General features: G+C 39.2%; 1 protein-coding gene across 2 annotated transcripts in view; it reads left to right on the top strand.

The window, feature by feature from the left end:
• The window catches only part of wnk4a (WNK lysine deficient protein kinase 4a), a 75086-nt gene that overhangs the window by 30380 nt on the left and 29785 nt on the right, over positions 1-14921 (top strand). Inside the window, exons 5-7 of one of the 2 annotated variants that reach the window (XM_043674988.2) lie at positions 5339-5427; positions 10275-10497; positions 13520-13871. In XM_043674988.2, the coding sequence (XP_043530923.2) occupies positions 5339-5427; positions 10275-10497; positions 13520-13871 (664 nt within the window). The remainder of the gene's footprint in view (positions 1-5338; positions 5428-10274; positions 10498-13519; positions 13872-14921) is intronic. The other variant, XM_043674989.2, reaches the window with a different exon arrangement.

Consider the following 14921-nt stretch of genomic DNA (forward strand, 5'->3'; position numbering starts at 1 on the left):
GTCAATCTGCGTTTGGCCTCCCCAAATACAAGAGGCAATGAACACTTATCACAGCATATAAATTGAAAGAAATACAAGTAAATTCCTATATTATCTAGGAGGAGGGTTTGGGGTCTGGATAATGGAAAAGGGAGGAAGAACAATGGTAGGTTCTGCACCTCCACTTCTGTGTATGGACGGTGCAGTTGGAAATAGTGGGTTTCTTGGACCAGAATGTTGCAGTGGAAATGGACCTTCCAGAATGCTGAATCAGGGGAGGTGAACATGTGTTTGGGAGTTGCATCAATCTGGAAGAAGTGGAAATGGCAGCAGTCCTATTGAATGTAGGAGCTGATGGTGGGTGGGCATTGAAAACGGGGAACACTCAGGAAAGGTTTGTGAGAAGGGGAATAGGTAAAAGCATAAGGGAGCGTGCTGGAATGGACACGATCAGAGATCCGTGTCAGTCACATTGAAGGAGAATCCTTGGTGAAGGAGAAAGTTCGTTGAATCGGAAACACTTATATGGAAGGTAGTATTATCAGAACAGATGTAATGGAGATAGAGAATTTGGTAGAATTGAATTAAGGCCTTGAAGGAATTGTTCAGGAGAGAACTCACCCTCCGAAGTGGAAACAAAGGGAAAGGAATATTCTAAGATGGATCTTGTGAACACACGAGGGTGGAATTCAGAAGCAAAGTTCATTTAAAAAATTTCCAGTTCAGATAAGAACTAGAAATGGCACCAGTGCAGTTGGAAGATTTACAGATGGAAGTGTGAAGCAACTGGACATAGAGAGAAAGAAACCAGAATCAAATTTGAAAAAAATCAGTTCTGAGGCAGGAGCAGGCTGAAATGAAGGGTTGGCATTGTTAGTCCTATAGGCAGACTCCATTCTTAGTTCTTGTGCATGTTCTTTCAAAATATCATCCTACTCCCCTCCCGGACACATCTCTGCATCTATCTCCAGACCATTTTAGTGCTCAAGCCATTCAATTTTGAACAGCTCCTAACCAAGCAGTCGACTTTGTGTCTATTATGTAGTTAAGTCCCAAAAACCATCTTAAATGAACTTTAGGAGTTGTCCGTGGGAATTTATTCCTGACCTCCAAACACTTAGTTTCTGCTGATGAGTGACAATAAGTACTGGGTCCCTGTGATCAATGCAGTGATAATCCCAAGTAGATGAGAGATGCATTGTTAAGACATGCTAAGATTTCAGGAGGTATGTGGACATCTTAGAAAAAGCTAGAATTGTTATTTAGTTATCCTGGTTCTATCCTGTCTCATTCAAAATAATTATCTGTAAATAAGAGGCACTCTTTTACTACTTCACTGAAGGTTTGGCCTCAATTAAATATTTGGAGTGAGACACTGTATTCTAACAACTAGTTTAATTACTTATTCAATTATGAACCTTTTGAGTAAGTAACACGAAACAAGTCGGTTATTTCACTCTGGCTGAAAGTCAATTCACTTTCAGCAAGTTTAGCTGTATTGTAAACAATAACAGGTAAATGTTAACACATGCTTTCTGTAACAGAATGGAAAGATATCCATGCTACATTATTAATGATTTCAAGCCAAGCATTCTCTTGTTAGTTGACCATTCAGACATTCCATAAACCAAAGAAAATTGCGAGCTTTGAAGTGTACAGGAAAAGGAAAGGCGTTTATTAAACAAAGATGGCATTCCCATTCAGGTCACATTTGTAAGCAATTGAATTAAATTGAGCAAAATCAAGATGGTACATTTTAGAAAGATCTCCGTTTAAATGGGGCAGTTGGTCCCCAGACTATATAAATCCTAGGGTTCTTGGGGAAATGAGATGAGATTTGGGCCATACAAGCTTCTTGCTCATGTTTTTAATAGTTCATAAGAGCCAGTGACTGTTGTTTTAAACTGGAAAGAGACTAATGTAGTTCTCCTCTTTAAAAAATATTAAGTGAGATGGATCTGTATAACCATTCACTTGATATTAGCAATGAGAGGATGCCTGAGGGGCTAATTATTAATGCACTATGTGATTGCTGAGAAGGTCAGAGCAAGAACAGTTAGTGTTTCTTCAGTGAAAGGGAATGTTGTCTGACTAATTTTAGTTTGTTGTTGAAGAGGGTACCAATGTAGTGAATTATGACAGGATGTCATTGTTTATCTAAAAGCTTTTATAAAGTACAGTATAAGAGACTTTTCAGCAAGTCTGGAAGCTCAGTTATTGCTGGCAATGTACTGTGCTAGATTGAGAATGGAATAAAACACTGTAGACATAAAATGGTCATGGGTAGGTTTAGATAGAAGTGCAGAAAATGTGTTGCTGGAAAAGCGCAGCAGGTCAGGCAGCATCCAAGGAACAGGAGAATCGACGTTTCAGGCATAAGCCCTTCTTCAGGAAGAAGGGCTTATGCCCGAAACGTCGATTCTCCTGTTCCTTGGATGCTGCCTGACCTGCGCTTTTCCAGCAACACATTTTCAGCTCTGATCTCCAGCATTTGCAGTCCTCACTTTCTCCTAGATAGAAGTGCAACCAGTTACCAAAGGTGTCCTACAGGAATTATTATTCCTGATGAAGGACTTTTAACCGAAACGTCGAATTTTTTTTTTTCCCCTGCTGCTCCGATGCTGCCTGACTTGCTGTGCTTTTCCAGCACCACTCTAATCTCAACCCTACGGGAATTATTATTGAGACCATTGCTCTTTACCAGTTTTATTGATGATCTAAGTGTATGTTAGGGAATGATCTGCAAGTTTGCCAATGATAACTTACTTCAGGACCACAGATGATGCTCAATTATTACCAGTCCATTTAATGCATCAGGGATTTGACGTGCAACTGGCACAGAGTGTTGGATTTAGAAAATTTTTAGGATGATGGTGCAGGGAAAAGGCATTGAAGGGGATGTAGACAGTTAAATTTCTGCCCAAAGTTAAAGTTGGTCTTATTAGAAAAGGGAAAACAGACAATGTAACCTCTTGGTTGGGTGGGTCAAGGAGTAGGTTGCTGGTGTGCTCCTAAGATAGATCTCTCAAATGCTCTAAATGTTCACAAAAGTGTGGCTGCTGCAGATTATCTATAACCATTATTATCAAATTGTGCCAGGGCTGCTTAAGAATCACAAAATGAACCAAGAACAAAAAAAAAGAAAATCGACATTTCCTCATTTTTCTGAATCAAGCTTTGTTACTTTATTTTCCCTATACTCCAGCCTTGATGATTTTTAGGCCAGACATGAGGGCTCAGTTATTTCATCCAGGTGACAAGTAGAATTCACTCGATACCTTTCCAGCTTTTATACTCCGCCTGAGTAACAGTTGAACCCTTGATATTATTAAAGGCAATTCTAATGAGTGTTATGATGTGCAGCATGGTTTAATTTTTGGAATTTATTCACAGCAATCTTCATGAAGTGCTGCTTTATAAAATTTAAAAAGAAACATAGAAAATAGGAGTAGGCCATTATGCCCTTTGAGTCTGCTCCACCATACAGTATGATCGCAGGTGATCATCCAATTTAGCACAATGTTTGCACTTTCTGTCCTCGCCCTTTGAACCCTTTAACTATAAGAACTATATCAAACTCCTTCTTGAAATTCAATGTTTTGGCCTCCACCCCTTACTGTGGCAGAGCAACCACAGGTTCACCACTCTTTGGGTGAAGAAATTTCTCCTCATCTCAGTCCAAAATGCCCTACCTCGTATCCTTAAATTGGGGCCTAATTGTATCCTTAAACTGAGACACTTAGAAATTTACACTAAACATTATTGAAGGTGCTAATTATACATCATGCTATTATTCAAATGTAGGCCAGTTATCTCTCAATCCTATGCCATTCCTCCTATGGCAATGTACCATAATCTCTGAGAGACAATAATACTGTGATTAAAGAAATTGATTTATGAGCCAAACATTGATACTCAACTTCTTGGTCTGTGGAGATACCAGCTTTATATTTTTATATAAATGGGAGAGTACTTCCTGTTGAAAGGATTTCCACTGCAATGATCAGTTTTGGTTAACTGGACCGTTGAGATATGGATAATGACTTCAGAATAGCATACTAGGACAACTGTGAAAGATCTATCTGGTTAAATATTGTTGACTGTTTGTTTTTGATCCCTGCAAAAATGTCTTTTGAAAGTCTTCAAAAACTATCAGTTCAATAGTTAGAATTGGTATGGACACATCTGGGAAGCACAGCTTTGCTGATAACATCTGTTGTTCATTTGAGAATAAAAGGAACACTTTTTGAAGTCTGCCTATGATCTTTTTTCTGACTATACAACATGCACTTTGAGGGAAGGGGGTCATGTGAATCTGAGTGTGTTTTCTGGATCAATTAATTCAGCAACGTAGTGATGTTTTGGTCCAATTTTTTTGTTGTTGTTGTTGTTGTTGTTCTGTATATTTGTACAAAGATGTTTAAAGATTCTGGTATATGGCCAAAGTCAAAGTACCGCTAGTTAATGATGCTGAACTGTTTCGATGCTAATCTGATTATACATCTTTGACCTTCAAGATTTGTACTTGTGTTATATGGTCTGAGTTATTGAGAAGCAAAGGCAGTTAGGACCAATTTAATTTTCTTAAAAGCCACCAGCACTGGCTCAGACTGGAATAAATGAACATTGATATGCAATAAACAGTGTGACTGTAGCCCATTTCCACAATCCTTTTTGATTAGATTAGTCTGTAGGAAAATTTTGGAGGTTACATAATTGCTCATTTCCATTTGACTGGTGAAACTGAGACTGCGTAAAGAGTTTAGTCCTGGTTTTACACCTGGTGGTTTGCAGAATTATGCTGGTTTACACTGAGGGTGACACTTGTTTCAGCATTTTTAGATAGTGTGGCAGTAACACTTGGTAGTAGGCAGCTCCTGTTTTAAGTTTCTTGCCTGACAGCTTCATCAGGTTTGTGCCTTTTTACACAATAACCTGCTAAATTATATGTAACCACATAAAAAGACAAATCTGCAAGTAAGTACGTAATTTTCCATTCAAACCAAATTTTTGTCCATTTTGGAATTTTATTTCAGCTAATCAGTACGCAGTGTCTGGACACAACAGTAAATTGCTCACTTTCACCATGTAGTTTATAAGAAGTGCAGGGAAATAATTAGTTTTTCTTACCTCTGATAATGAGCTATTGTAAACACAAATAAAGTTGTGAGGATAGAATATGACTTTAATTGTAAAGTTATTAAACTTGTTTACTTTTTTTTTCCTCTGAGATGTAATTCAATGCATACCATAAAAAAAGTTAGCCAGTTAATCATTACTACACAACATTTTACACACTTGATTGCACTTTGCATTAGACTAAAGGCTACTGCATGGTATTCTTTTTTTTCCCCTGTAGGGTGTTAAGCCAGCCAGCTTTAACAAAGTAAAAGTCCCAGAGCTGAAAGAGATTATTGAAGGATGCATACGCCAAAATAAAGATGAGAGGTAAGAATCTGCTCGTTGTTTGTGTGGTGACATAGATTGACCATACAGTTAGAGTTCATCGATGATCCATGATCTATCAGTCCCATATGACCAGCTAGGATGTGGACAGTTTTTTAATTGCTTGACACTGAAAGTCAGATGTAACAACTTTATATTGGTACTTATATAGATACTTCAGGCTGTTTCTGGTTGGTACCTAATACTTCTAAATGTCAATATTTAATTTGATTACTTCTCAATGAGTTGTTACATGATTATTATGCAAGATTTTTAAACAAATTAATCTTTTAACTATCACAATAGTTTTGTAAATAGATTCACCCCACTGACTGGGTACACCCACAGTGTATCGTGGTGCATGTGATATTGAACTTTGGGCCACAAAATGATTGAGCTACAGAACGTAACCGGTGTCAGCTTGCCCATTATAAGGAAATAAAGATCAGATGCTGAGATGGCATCAGGACAGCAGGGTGATCTAGTAGGGTAGTGTAATCAGACTGTTGGAAAAGGTAGGGCAGGCAGATTGCAAACTGTGTGATATAGTAACACCCACAGTTACTGTTAGGAATGGAATTCCAGAATTATGATCCAGTGACAATGAAGGAATGACTGCAAACTTCTAAGTCATGATGGTGAGTGGCTTGGAAAGGAATTTGCAAGTGTTACCATATATCTGCTGCTTTTGACCTTCTCGGTAGTAGGGGTCATAGGTTTGGAATATGCTGGGGATTGGGAAGGATACTAGCCTGGCAGCAATCTGTGTAGTTTAGATATGGGCAAAGGCAACATTCTATTAGCTCCAATTCAGGTGAGTGGATTTTAAGCTCCTGCCTTCATGGTTCCTGTCTACAGAGTTACCCTTTATACTGTAGCATGCTAGCTGTATTCACTCCAAAACTAAAAAATGTTTTGCAGAGAGGACTTAAAGCAGCCATTAAGTACCATTTTCAACTGTTTCAGACATGGGTCCTGGATGTCAGTTTATTTACTTACACTATTCTGGCAGGTGGTACATTTCTGGCTCTTAATTCCTCTACACTTGCTGCAGTATTAGAGATGGGAATGGCCATTCACCACCAGAAGTTGTGTACTGCACAGTTGTATTTTTCAACTGTCTTGCAGCAAGAGAACATGTCCACCATTTTAAAATGATTGTGCCTGAATCCCACCTGCCACCCCACTTGACATATAGGCAGTTGGAACACGCTAAAACCTGCACTGTGTACTAATTCATTCTGACTGCAATTCTAAGAAACCAGGTGTTCTATGAAAAGCAGCATTTCTGCCTTCCATGCCAAAACTGCACTTTGCTATTATAATTGCTTGATAAAAGACTTCTAATATTTAATAGCTTGGCAACACGTGCCATCACTGAAAACAACAACCACATTTGTGTGGCATGGTGGCTCAGTGGTTAGCACTGCTGCCTGGGTTCAATTCCAGCCTCTGGAGACTTCTGTGTGGAGTTTGTACATTCTCCCCGTGTCTGTGTGGGTTTCTTCCAGGTGCTCCGGTTTCCTCCCACAGTCCAAAGATGTGCAAGTTAGGTACTATTGGCCATGCTAAATTGTCCATAGTGTTCTGGGATGTATAGGTTAGGTGCATTCGTCAGGGGAAATGTAAAATAGTAGGGTAGGGAAATGGGTTAGGGTGAGATATTCTTCTAAGGGACAGTGTGGACTTGGGCCAAATGGCCTGTTTCCAGACTGTGGTGATTCTATGGCGCTATCCTCTCCCCAACAGATATTGTTTGCTGTATGGCCATAGTATTTTTAAATTAGTTGTAGGATGTGTACATTATTGACTAGGTTAGCCTGGAGAAGATAACAGCCTTCTTCAATTACTGTAGGCCTTGAGGTGTACGGACACTCACAGTACTGTTAAGGAAGGAGTTCCAGGATTTTGACCAAACAACAGATCAGGTGTATAGTTCCAAGTCAGGATGGTGTGTGGCTTGGATGGGAACTTGCAGATAGCAATGTTCCCATTCGTCTACTGCTCTTGACTTTTTTTAAACAGCATAACTATGGATGTTATCAAATCATGAATGCAGAGAAGGGATGTGAATGGGAGTCCAGTTTACTAGACTAGACAGGATTGAGGTTCACGAGGAGGAGCTTAGCAATTCTGGAGAGTGTGAAAACAAAAGTCCCCTAGCCAGATGCGATTTATCCTAGGATTCTCTGGGAAGCCAGGGAGGAGATTGCAGAGTCTTTGGCATTGATCTTTATGTTGTCATTGTCTACAAGAATAGTACCAGAAGACTGGAGGATAGCAAATATTGTTCTCTTGTTCAAGAAGGGATGTAGAGACAACTCAGGTAATTCCAGACCAACTTAAAAATCACAAAACACCAAGTTATAGTCCAACTGGTTTATTTGGAAGGGTGGCACGGTGGCTCAGTGGTTAGCACTGCTGCCTCGTAGCACCAGGATCCCAGGTTCAGTTCCAGCCTCGGGTGACTGTGTGGAGTTTGCACATTCACCCTGTGTCTGTGTGAATGTGCTTCCTCCCACAATCCCAAGATGTGCGGGTCAGGTGATTGGCCATGCTAATTTGCCCATAGTGTTAGGTGCATTAGTCGGAGGGAAATGGGTCTGGGTCTGGGTGAGCTACTCTTCGGAGGGTCGGTGTGGACTGGTTGGGCCGAAGGGCCTGTTTCCACACTGTAGGGAATCTAATCTACTAGCTTTCAGAGCGCTGCTTCTTCAGGTGGTTATAGACCAGTGCACCTTACTTCGGTTGTGGGTAAAGTATTGGAAAAGGTTATGAGAGATAGGATTTATAATCATCAGGAGAGGAATGAGTTGATTAGGGATAGTCAGCAGGGTTTTGTGAAGGGTAGCTTATGCCTCATAAATGTTATTGAGTTCTTTGAGCTGTTGGCCAAACAGGTGATGAGGGTAAAGCAGTTGATGTGGTGTATATGGATTTCAGTAAGGTGTTTGATAAGGTTCCCCACGATTGGCTACTGCACAAAATACGGAGGCATGGAATTGAGGGTGATTTAGCAGTTTGAATCAGAAATTGGCTATTTGAAAAAAGACGGCGGTTAGTGGTTGATGGGAAATGTTCATCCTGGTGTTCCGTTACTAGTGGGGTACCGCAAGGATCTGTTTTGGAGCCACTGCTGTTTGTCATTTTTGTAAATGACCTAGATGAGAGTGTAGAAGGATGGGTTAGTAAGTTTACGGATGACACTAAGGTCGGTGGAGTTGTAGATAGTGCTGAAGGATGTTGCGGGTTACAGAGGGACGTAGATGAGCTGAGCTGAGAGGTGGCAAATGGAGTTTAATGTGGAAAAAATGTGAGTTGATTCACTTTGGAAGAGTAACAGGAATAAAGGGTACTGGGTTAATGGTAAGATTCTTGGTAGTGTAGAAGAACAAGAGATCTCAGTGTCCATATACATCGTTCCCTGAAAGTTGCCACCCTGAAAGTTGATAAGGTTGTTAAGAAGGCATACAGTGTGTTAGCTTTTATTGGCAAAGGGATTGAATTTTGGAGCCACGAGGTCATGCAGCAGCTGTACAAAACTTTGGTGCGGCCGCACTTGGAATATTGTGTACAGTTCTGGTCACTGCATTATAGGAAGGATGTGGAAGCTTTTGGAAAGGGATCAGAGGAGATATACTAGGGTGTTGCCTGGTATGGAGGTAAGGTCTTATCAGGAAAGGTTGAGGGACATGAGGCTGTTCTCATTAGAGAGAAGAAGGTTGAAAGATGATTTAATTGATACATATAAGATAATCAGAGGGTTAGATAGGGTGGACAGTGACAGCCTTTTCCTTGGATGGTGACAGCTAGCACAAGGTGACATAGCTATAAATTGAGGGGTGATAGATGTAGGACAGATGTCAGCGGTAGTTTCTTTACTCCGAGTAGTAGGGGCATGTTACGCAGTGCCTGCAACAGTAGTGGTCTTGCCCAGTTTAAGGGCATTTAAATAGTTATTGGATAAACGTGGATAAAAATGGAATAGTGTAGGATAGATAGGCATCAGATTGGTTTCACAGGTCGGCACAACATTGAGGGCCGAAGTGCTGTAATGTTCTATATATGGTGGCATTGTAAATAAATTAAAATGTTCCCTGATATATCTATGGTAAATATATGCCCAGAAAGTGAATTCATTATGTGTCTTCTCAGCAAACTCGCAATTGCAATTCCAATTGGATAAATTGCATAGAGGAATACATAGTGTGTTGAACCCATCTTTCATAGACATGCTTGGTATCAGAGATGGAAATGTGTTGCTGGAGAAGCGCAGCAGGTCAGGCAGCATCTAGGGAACAGGAGAATCAACGTTTCGGGCATTAGCCCTTCTTCAGGAATCAGTGCTTGGTATCAGTACAACTTCAGAATTATGACATGTAATTTCTTTACATCCTTTGATTTTATTAATTTGTTAAGTAGCAAGTGTGTTTTTGCAGCCGAAGTTACACAAACATGACATGTTGCTCAACCAAAACCTTTCCATCCACTCCCAAGCTGGGTTCCCATAATATAGTCGAGAGTGTGGTACTGGAAAAGCACAGCAGGTCATGCAGCATCTGAGGAGCAGGAGAATCGACGTTTCGGGCATAAGCCCTTCATCCTGACTCAGATCTCCAGCATCTGCAGTCCTCACTTCCTCCTAGTTGATTTCCTTCCCATAATATAGCCAGCGAACTTGTGTTAAATTGGCGAATGATATCCAACTCCACTTCCCAACCCCAACTTCACTCTTTCAGTAAACACTAAGTACTATGTTTCTCAATATCAAGTTAATAATCAGACACCAATGTCTTTAATTTCCAGGTCCGTTAGCCAGCTTAATCCTAGCATCCTATTCTCTTTTTGAGCAGGTACACCATTCAGGATCTTCTTGACCACTCATTCTTTAAAGAGGATACTGGGGTGTATGTTGAGCTTGCAGAGGAAGATGATGGAGCAAAATCTGCCCTAAAACTTTGGCTCCGCATGGATGACTCAAAGAAACTCCATGGCAAATACAAAGACAACAAAGCCATAGAGTTTCTTTTTGAATTGTATAAGGATGTTTCAGAAGAAGTGGCACAGGAAATGGTAAAATTCCCACTATTTACATACATGCATAGCTGATGTGTATAGCTGATGTGTATTGCTGAAGGCAATACAAGTTTTCTTTATAAGTTTTGAAATAATGCAACTAAAATATTTGATTACATTTGATCCTATCTTTGATATATTATCATTTAATGCAATATTGAAAATAACCCTAACAACGGTTTATTGTTGAATTTAAACATGAATCTTGGGCCAGTGTTCTTGACATTGCTCTTGCTTGAAAAAAAGACTTGAAATAATTAGCAAATGATCCCCTCCGTACTTCATTCTGTCTTTTAGCTTTACTTAAAATTTCCTCAGAAGGAAAAGAATTTGGGTTTTGGCAAAATTATGGCAGTTAGACACAATTTATAAATTGAAATTTTCAATAATTGGGTCTTCAGTTGGCAAGTCACTTGCGCAAGATAATATTCGCTTATTCCATGTGCCAATACTACTGACAGTGACTAGTCTGAGTCTTTCTTCAGCTAACAGGATCGACATCTGACTGCAGATGGGAAAGCTAAATGGTTGTTCATCTTGAATTCTATGACCAAAGGCAAACCTGATCCATAGTGCCATGTTCACCACCAGAGAGCATAGAGACAGGCTATGAATCCATGCCAGCTGGAATAGACATTGAACCGTGTGCTGTTGGCTCAATTCTGCTTCATATGGACTGACCTTTTTGATGTTTATAAAATCATGAGGTGCATGAATAGGATGAATAGCCAGGGAGGAGAGTCCAAAGCTAGAAGACATAGGTTTAAGGTGAGAAGGGAAAATTTTAAAAGGAATCTGAGGGGCAGCTTGTTCATGCAGAGGGTGGTTGTATTTGGATCGAGCTGCCAGAGGAGATGGTGGAGGCGGATAAAATTACAACGTTTAAAAGGCAACTGGATGGCGATGTGAATAGGAAAGGTTTTGAGGAATAAAAGATAAATGTTGGCAAATCCAACTAGATCAGTTGAGGATATCTGGTTGACATGGACAAGTTGGAGCAAAGGGTCTGTCACCATCACCAACTCTATGATTCTGAGTCTAGTAGTATCCAGCTAGCTCAACCAACTAGCCACTGTGCCACAAGAATTCCAAAGCTAGGTTTTCCAACTTTTTTTTATGCCTAGATGATAGAATAATTATTATTCTCAAATGCTATCAGCAACTCTCAGTTTTAGTATTCTTCAACACATATTTGCCTCTATTTTATTAATGTGCTAAAATCTTGGTGTAATTCTGATCTTAATGTAATTGAGAAAGTTACGAACCATCTCTGCAGTTGGTGCCACCCAAAACGAAGTTTGTGCAGCATGACTAGTTCCGGACATCAGAATTCTCTCGACAGAACAAAATCAGAGCCAGTGTCAAGCTAGTCTTGGAAATAAACTTTAAAGGCCTCAGAATGAAGACCCTATAAAAGAGAACCACCCTGAGGCCATTAGTCCAGAAATCAGATATAGGATTTCATGTTTTATAGCAATAAATTCAAGCTCAAAGTGGTGGAGTAAGATCATGAGGAAACTGTATTTTATTATACATTTTCTAATGGGCCCTAACTAAAGCTCTGTGACTGGATTGAATTTGCCCTTTTTTTCAAGACAGTCTCTTCATGGGAGATACTCAATGCTGGTCTTTGGACAGATTTAATTTGATTCGAAAGAAAGAAGTAGCATTTGGACAGATGGTGTCTACAAGTTGTGTATGATTTATTTGTCAAGTGGATTATGTGGATACTGTTTTGGATATGTAAACAAATCATGAAGATTAAATGTTCTAACAGGATGGTACCACAGTTGACAGGGCTAACAATCCAAGTGCAATTATAATTTTTGAAGGCTGAATTTGTAAATGATTAATATCATCATGAATAAATATTGAGGTTTACTTTAAAATCCACAGGATGAGTGATACCTACATATCCATGGGAGCCATTATAACTGAATACAGCAGATGTAGAATCCTAGTCATTCTCCATTTTGCTAATACAGGGACTTCAAACAATGTATTACATGTACAAATTGGCCAACTGAACAATTACTGAGAATTGAGCTTGAAACCAGACATTGCGTCTGTCTAGTTTGATACCAGTGACATGTCTCTTTTTATTCAGTTTTTTGCCAATTTTCTGTCATAAAGACAAATATTTGCAATGACGTTGCTCTGTAGTCATTGACTGTCCTCACACTAATTTCCCAAATGGTCTGTCTCTGTCTGTGATGGCTGTCCATCAAATTTGAATCCGGCTGTTCAATATATGTATCTCAGCTGATCCCAGCTTGATCTTTACATAATTATCAACATAGATGCTTTTCAACTGCACTTATACAAGCATCAGAAAGTAGGACTTTTTTTTGCCCCTTCCCTAACCCAAGGGTACTGGAGCCTGCTGTAATTTCTAAGATGAGATCTACTGACTCAACAGAAATTGCAGGTAAAGTTCTGATATTTGAAAGACATTTGACTGAGGTACAGGGATAGGAAGGGTTTAGAGGGATATGGGCCAAATGCAGGTAGATGGGACTGGTTTAGATTTGGAAACTTGGTCGGCATGGATGACTCCGACCATGTAGTCACACTGCACACTAAACCATTGGAATAGCTACAAAGTGAAAAAACAGTACATTTTCATCTTGGAGTCTTGCCTTATTGAGTACCAGCCTAGAGAGCAGAAACCTTCTGAATCTTGTAACAAAAATTACAATGTTGATTATCTCCATTTATTTAAAATATTCATATATTATCTATTTACTGAAGACAGAGAGGACAAGTTAGATTATCCATTTACTGCTGTTGAAAAAAGGATCCAAGTAATATTAACAGATACAGTCAATTAAAGAGATTCAGAGAAGTGTTACAGTGAACATATGTGTGATCACACGGTTGAATGCATTTTAGAAACAACATGCAAGAGGAGATGTGGTATGTTGTTGTACGATCAAAGGTATGCACTTGTGAAATTAATTTTTCTTCCATAGAATATTCTTCTGCCACTTTTGAATGTATGGTGCACCTTTTTTTTTAGGTAACATTGGGTTTTGTGTGTGAGGCTGACTATAAATTAGTTGCAAAGGCCATCAGAGATCGTGTGACTGAGGTAAAAAGAAAACGTGAAAGAAACCAACGCATGCAAGAGGAACTGAAGAAGAAAGAGCAAGAGAAAAAGAAAAAAATTTATGAGCTCTTAGAAGAGCTAAAGGTACCTCAAGACACAACAGAGAGTGCAGCTGGAGCGACTCCACTCTCGCGGTCTCCAGTGCCCACAGGCCCCACAGAGATCCTGCTGAATCCTTCATTTCCACCTGAGCCTGAGGAACCAGAGGCTGATCAACATCAGACATTTCGTTATAGGAATACCAACTATTCTTCAGCTACATGTAAGACTGAATTGAAATAAGTAAATCAGTTACAAAGCCAGGTTCTGTGCTCCTAATTAAGTAGGACAACTGGAATAGCCTCCCCTTGTGCTTAAATTCTCGACTAGTTATATGGACTTCATTCAAATCTATGTGGATTTAATCTGAGACATATGGAGGATGAAATTTGCCTTGGACTGGGATGTCAAACAAGTAGTATAATGTGCAGACAATTGTACAGTCTGTCTAATATTCAATTCAGATGTAATGCTATGCCAATGGTATTTCATTTCTAAATAATGCTTAGCATCCAAAAGTAGATGGTTAAGCATCTCTTAATTCTGAGTTAATTAATAAGCACCAACTGAATTGTGTTTTCCTGAACTATTAGCTCTCATTTCTTAGTATTTTCCAGGCTTTGTTAGACTAGTATCAGTAATGTAGCTCCATGCTATTTTTTCAATATCCTTGTCCAGTCCCACATGGATCAATAAGAGATCAGGAACTAGCTGTGTAGAAGATCTTTATTTGCAGTTTGAAGTAATTTCCAAAGCTGGTTTTAGACCACAGATATGTAAACATAAGTTTGCTGATTAATTGCATAAATGCATTTGCCAGGAAAATGTCAAAGCTATGATTAAAGTAGCACAAAGAGATCAAAGAGAAGTTTGTGGATACTTTTCTCTTCCTATCTGTTCTAGAAAAACATCTTTAAAAAGAAAATGTGTTTCCACGTATACTTTCATAAAGCCAAATCAGTGCAGAATCTTGTTTTTCTAATGTACTGTGTAAGAAATACATACAGTTCTGTAATTTCACGCTTGAGCATTCCTGATATTAGCCAAACCATCTGAGTAATAGTTCACAGGATTCAAATTGTTTGTGATTTCTGGTTTATCTAATTTGATGACATTGGCAAGACATATACTTTGATATATCTTGCATTCCCTTTCCATAATATTTTCAGTCGATTACAAGCCCATTTTCTAAAGAATTAACAACTGTATATGTTGATAGATTTTCACCATTTTGATACACTAAATGATAGCATCATTATAGCATTAAAACATT

Source organism: Chiloscyllium plagiosum, unplaced genomic scaffold (genome assembly GCF_037043375.1).
Source record: "Chiloscyllium plagiosum isolate Xiang-an unplaced genomic scaffold, Cpla_swu_hap1 HiC_scaffold_32, whole genome shotgun sequence".
NCBI classification, from domain to species: domain Eukaryota; kingdom Metazoa; phylum Chordata; class Chondrichthyes; order Orectolobiformes; family Hemiscylliidae; genus Chiloscyllium; species Chiloscyllium plagiosum.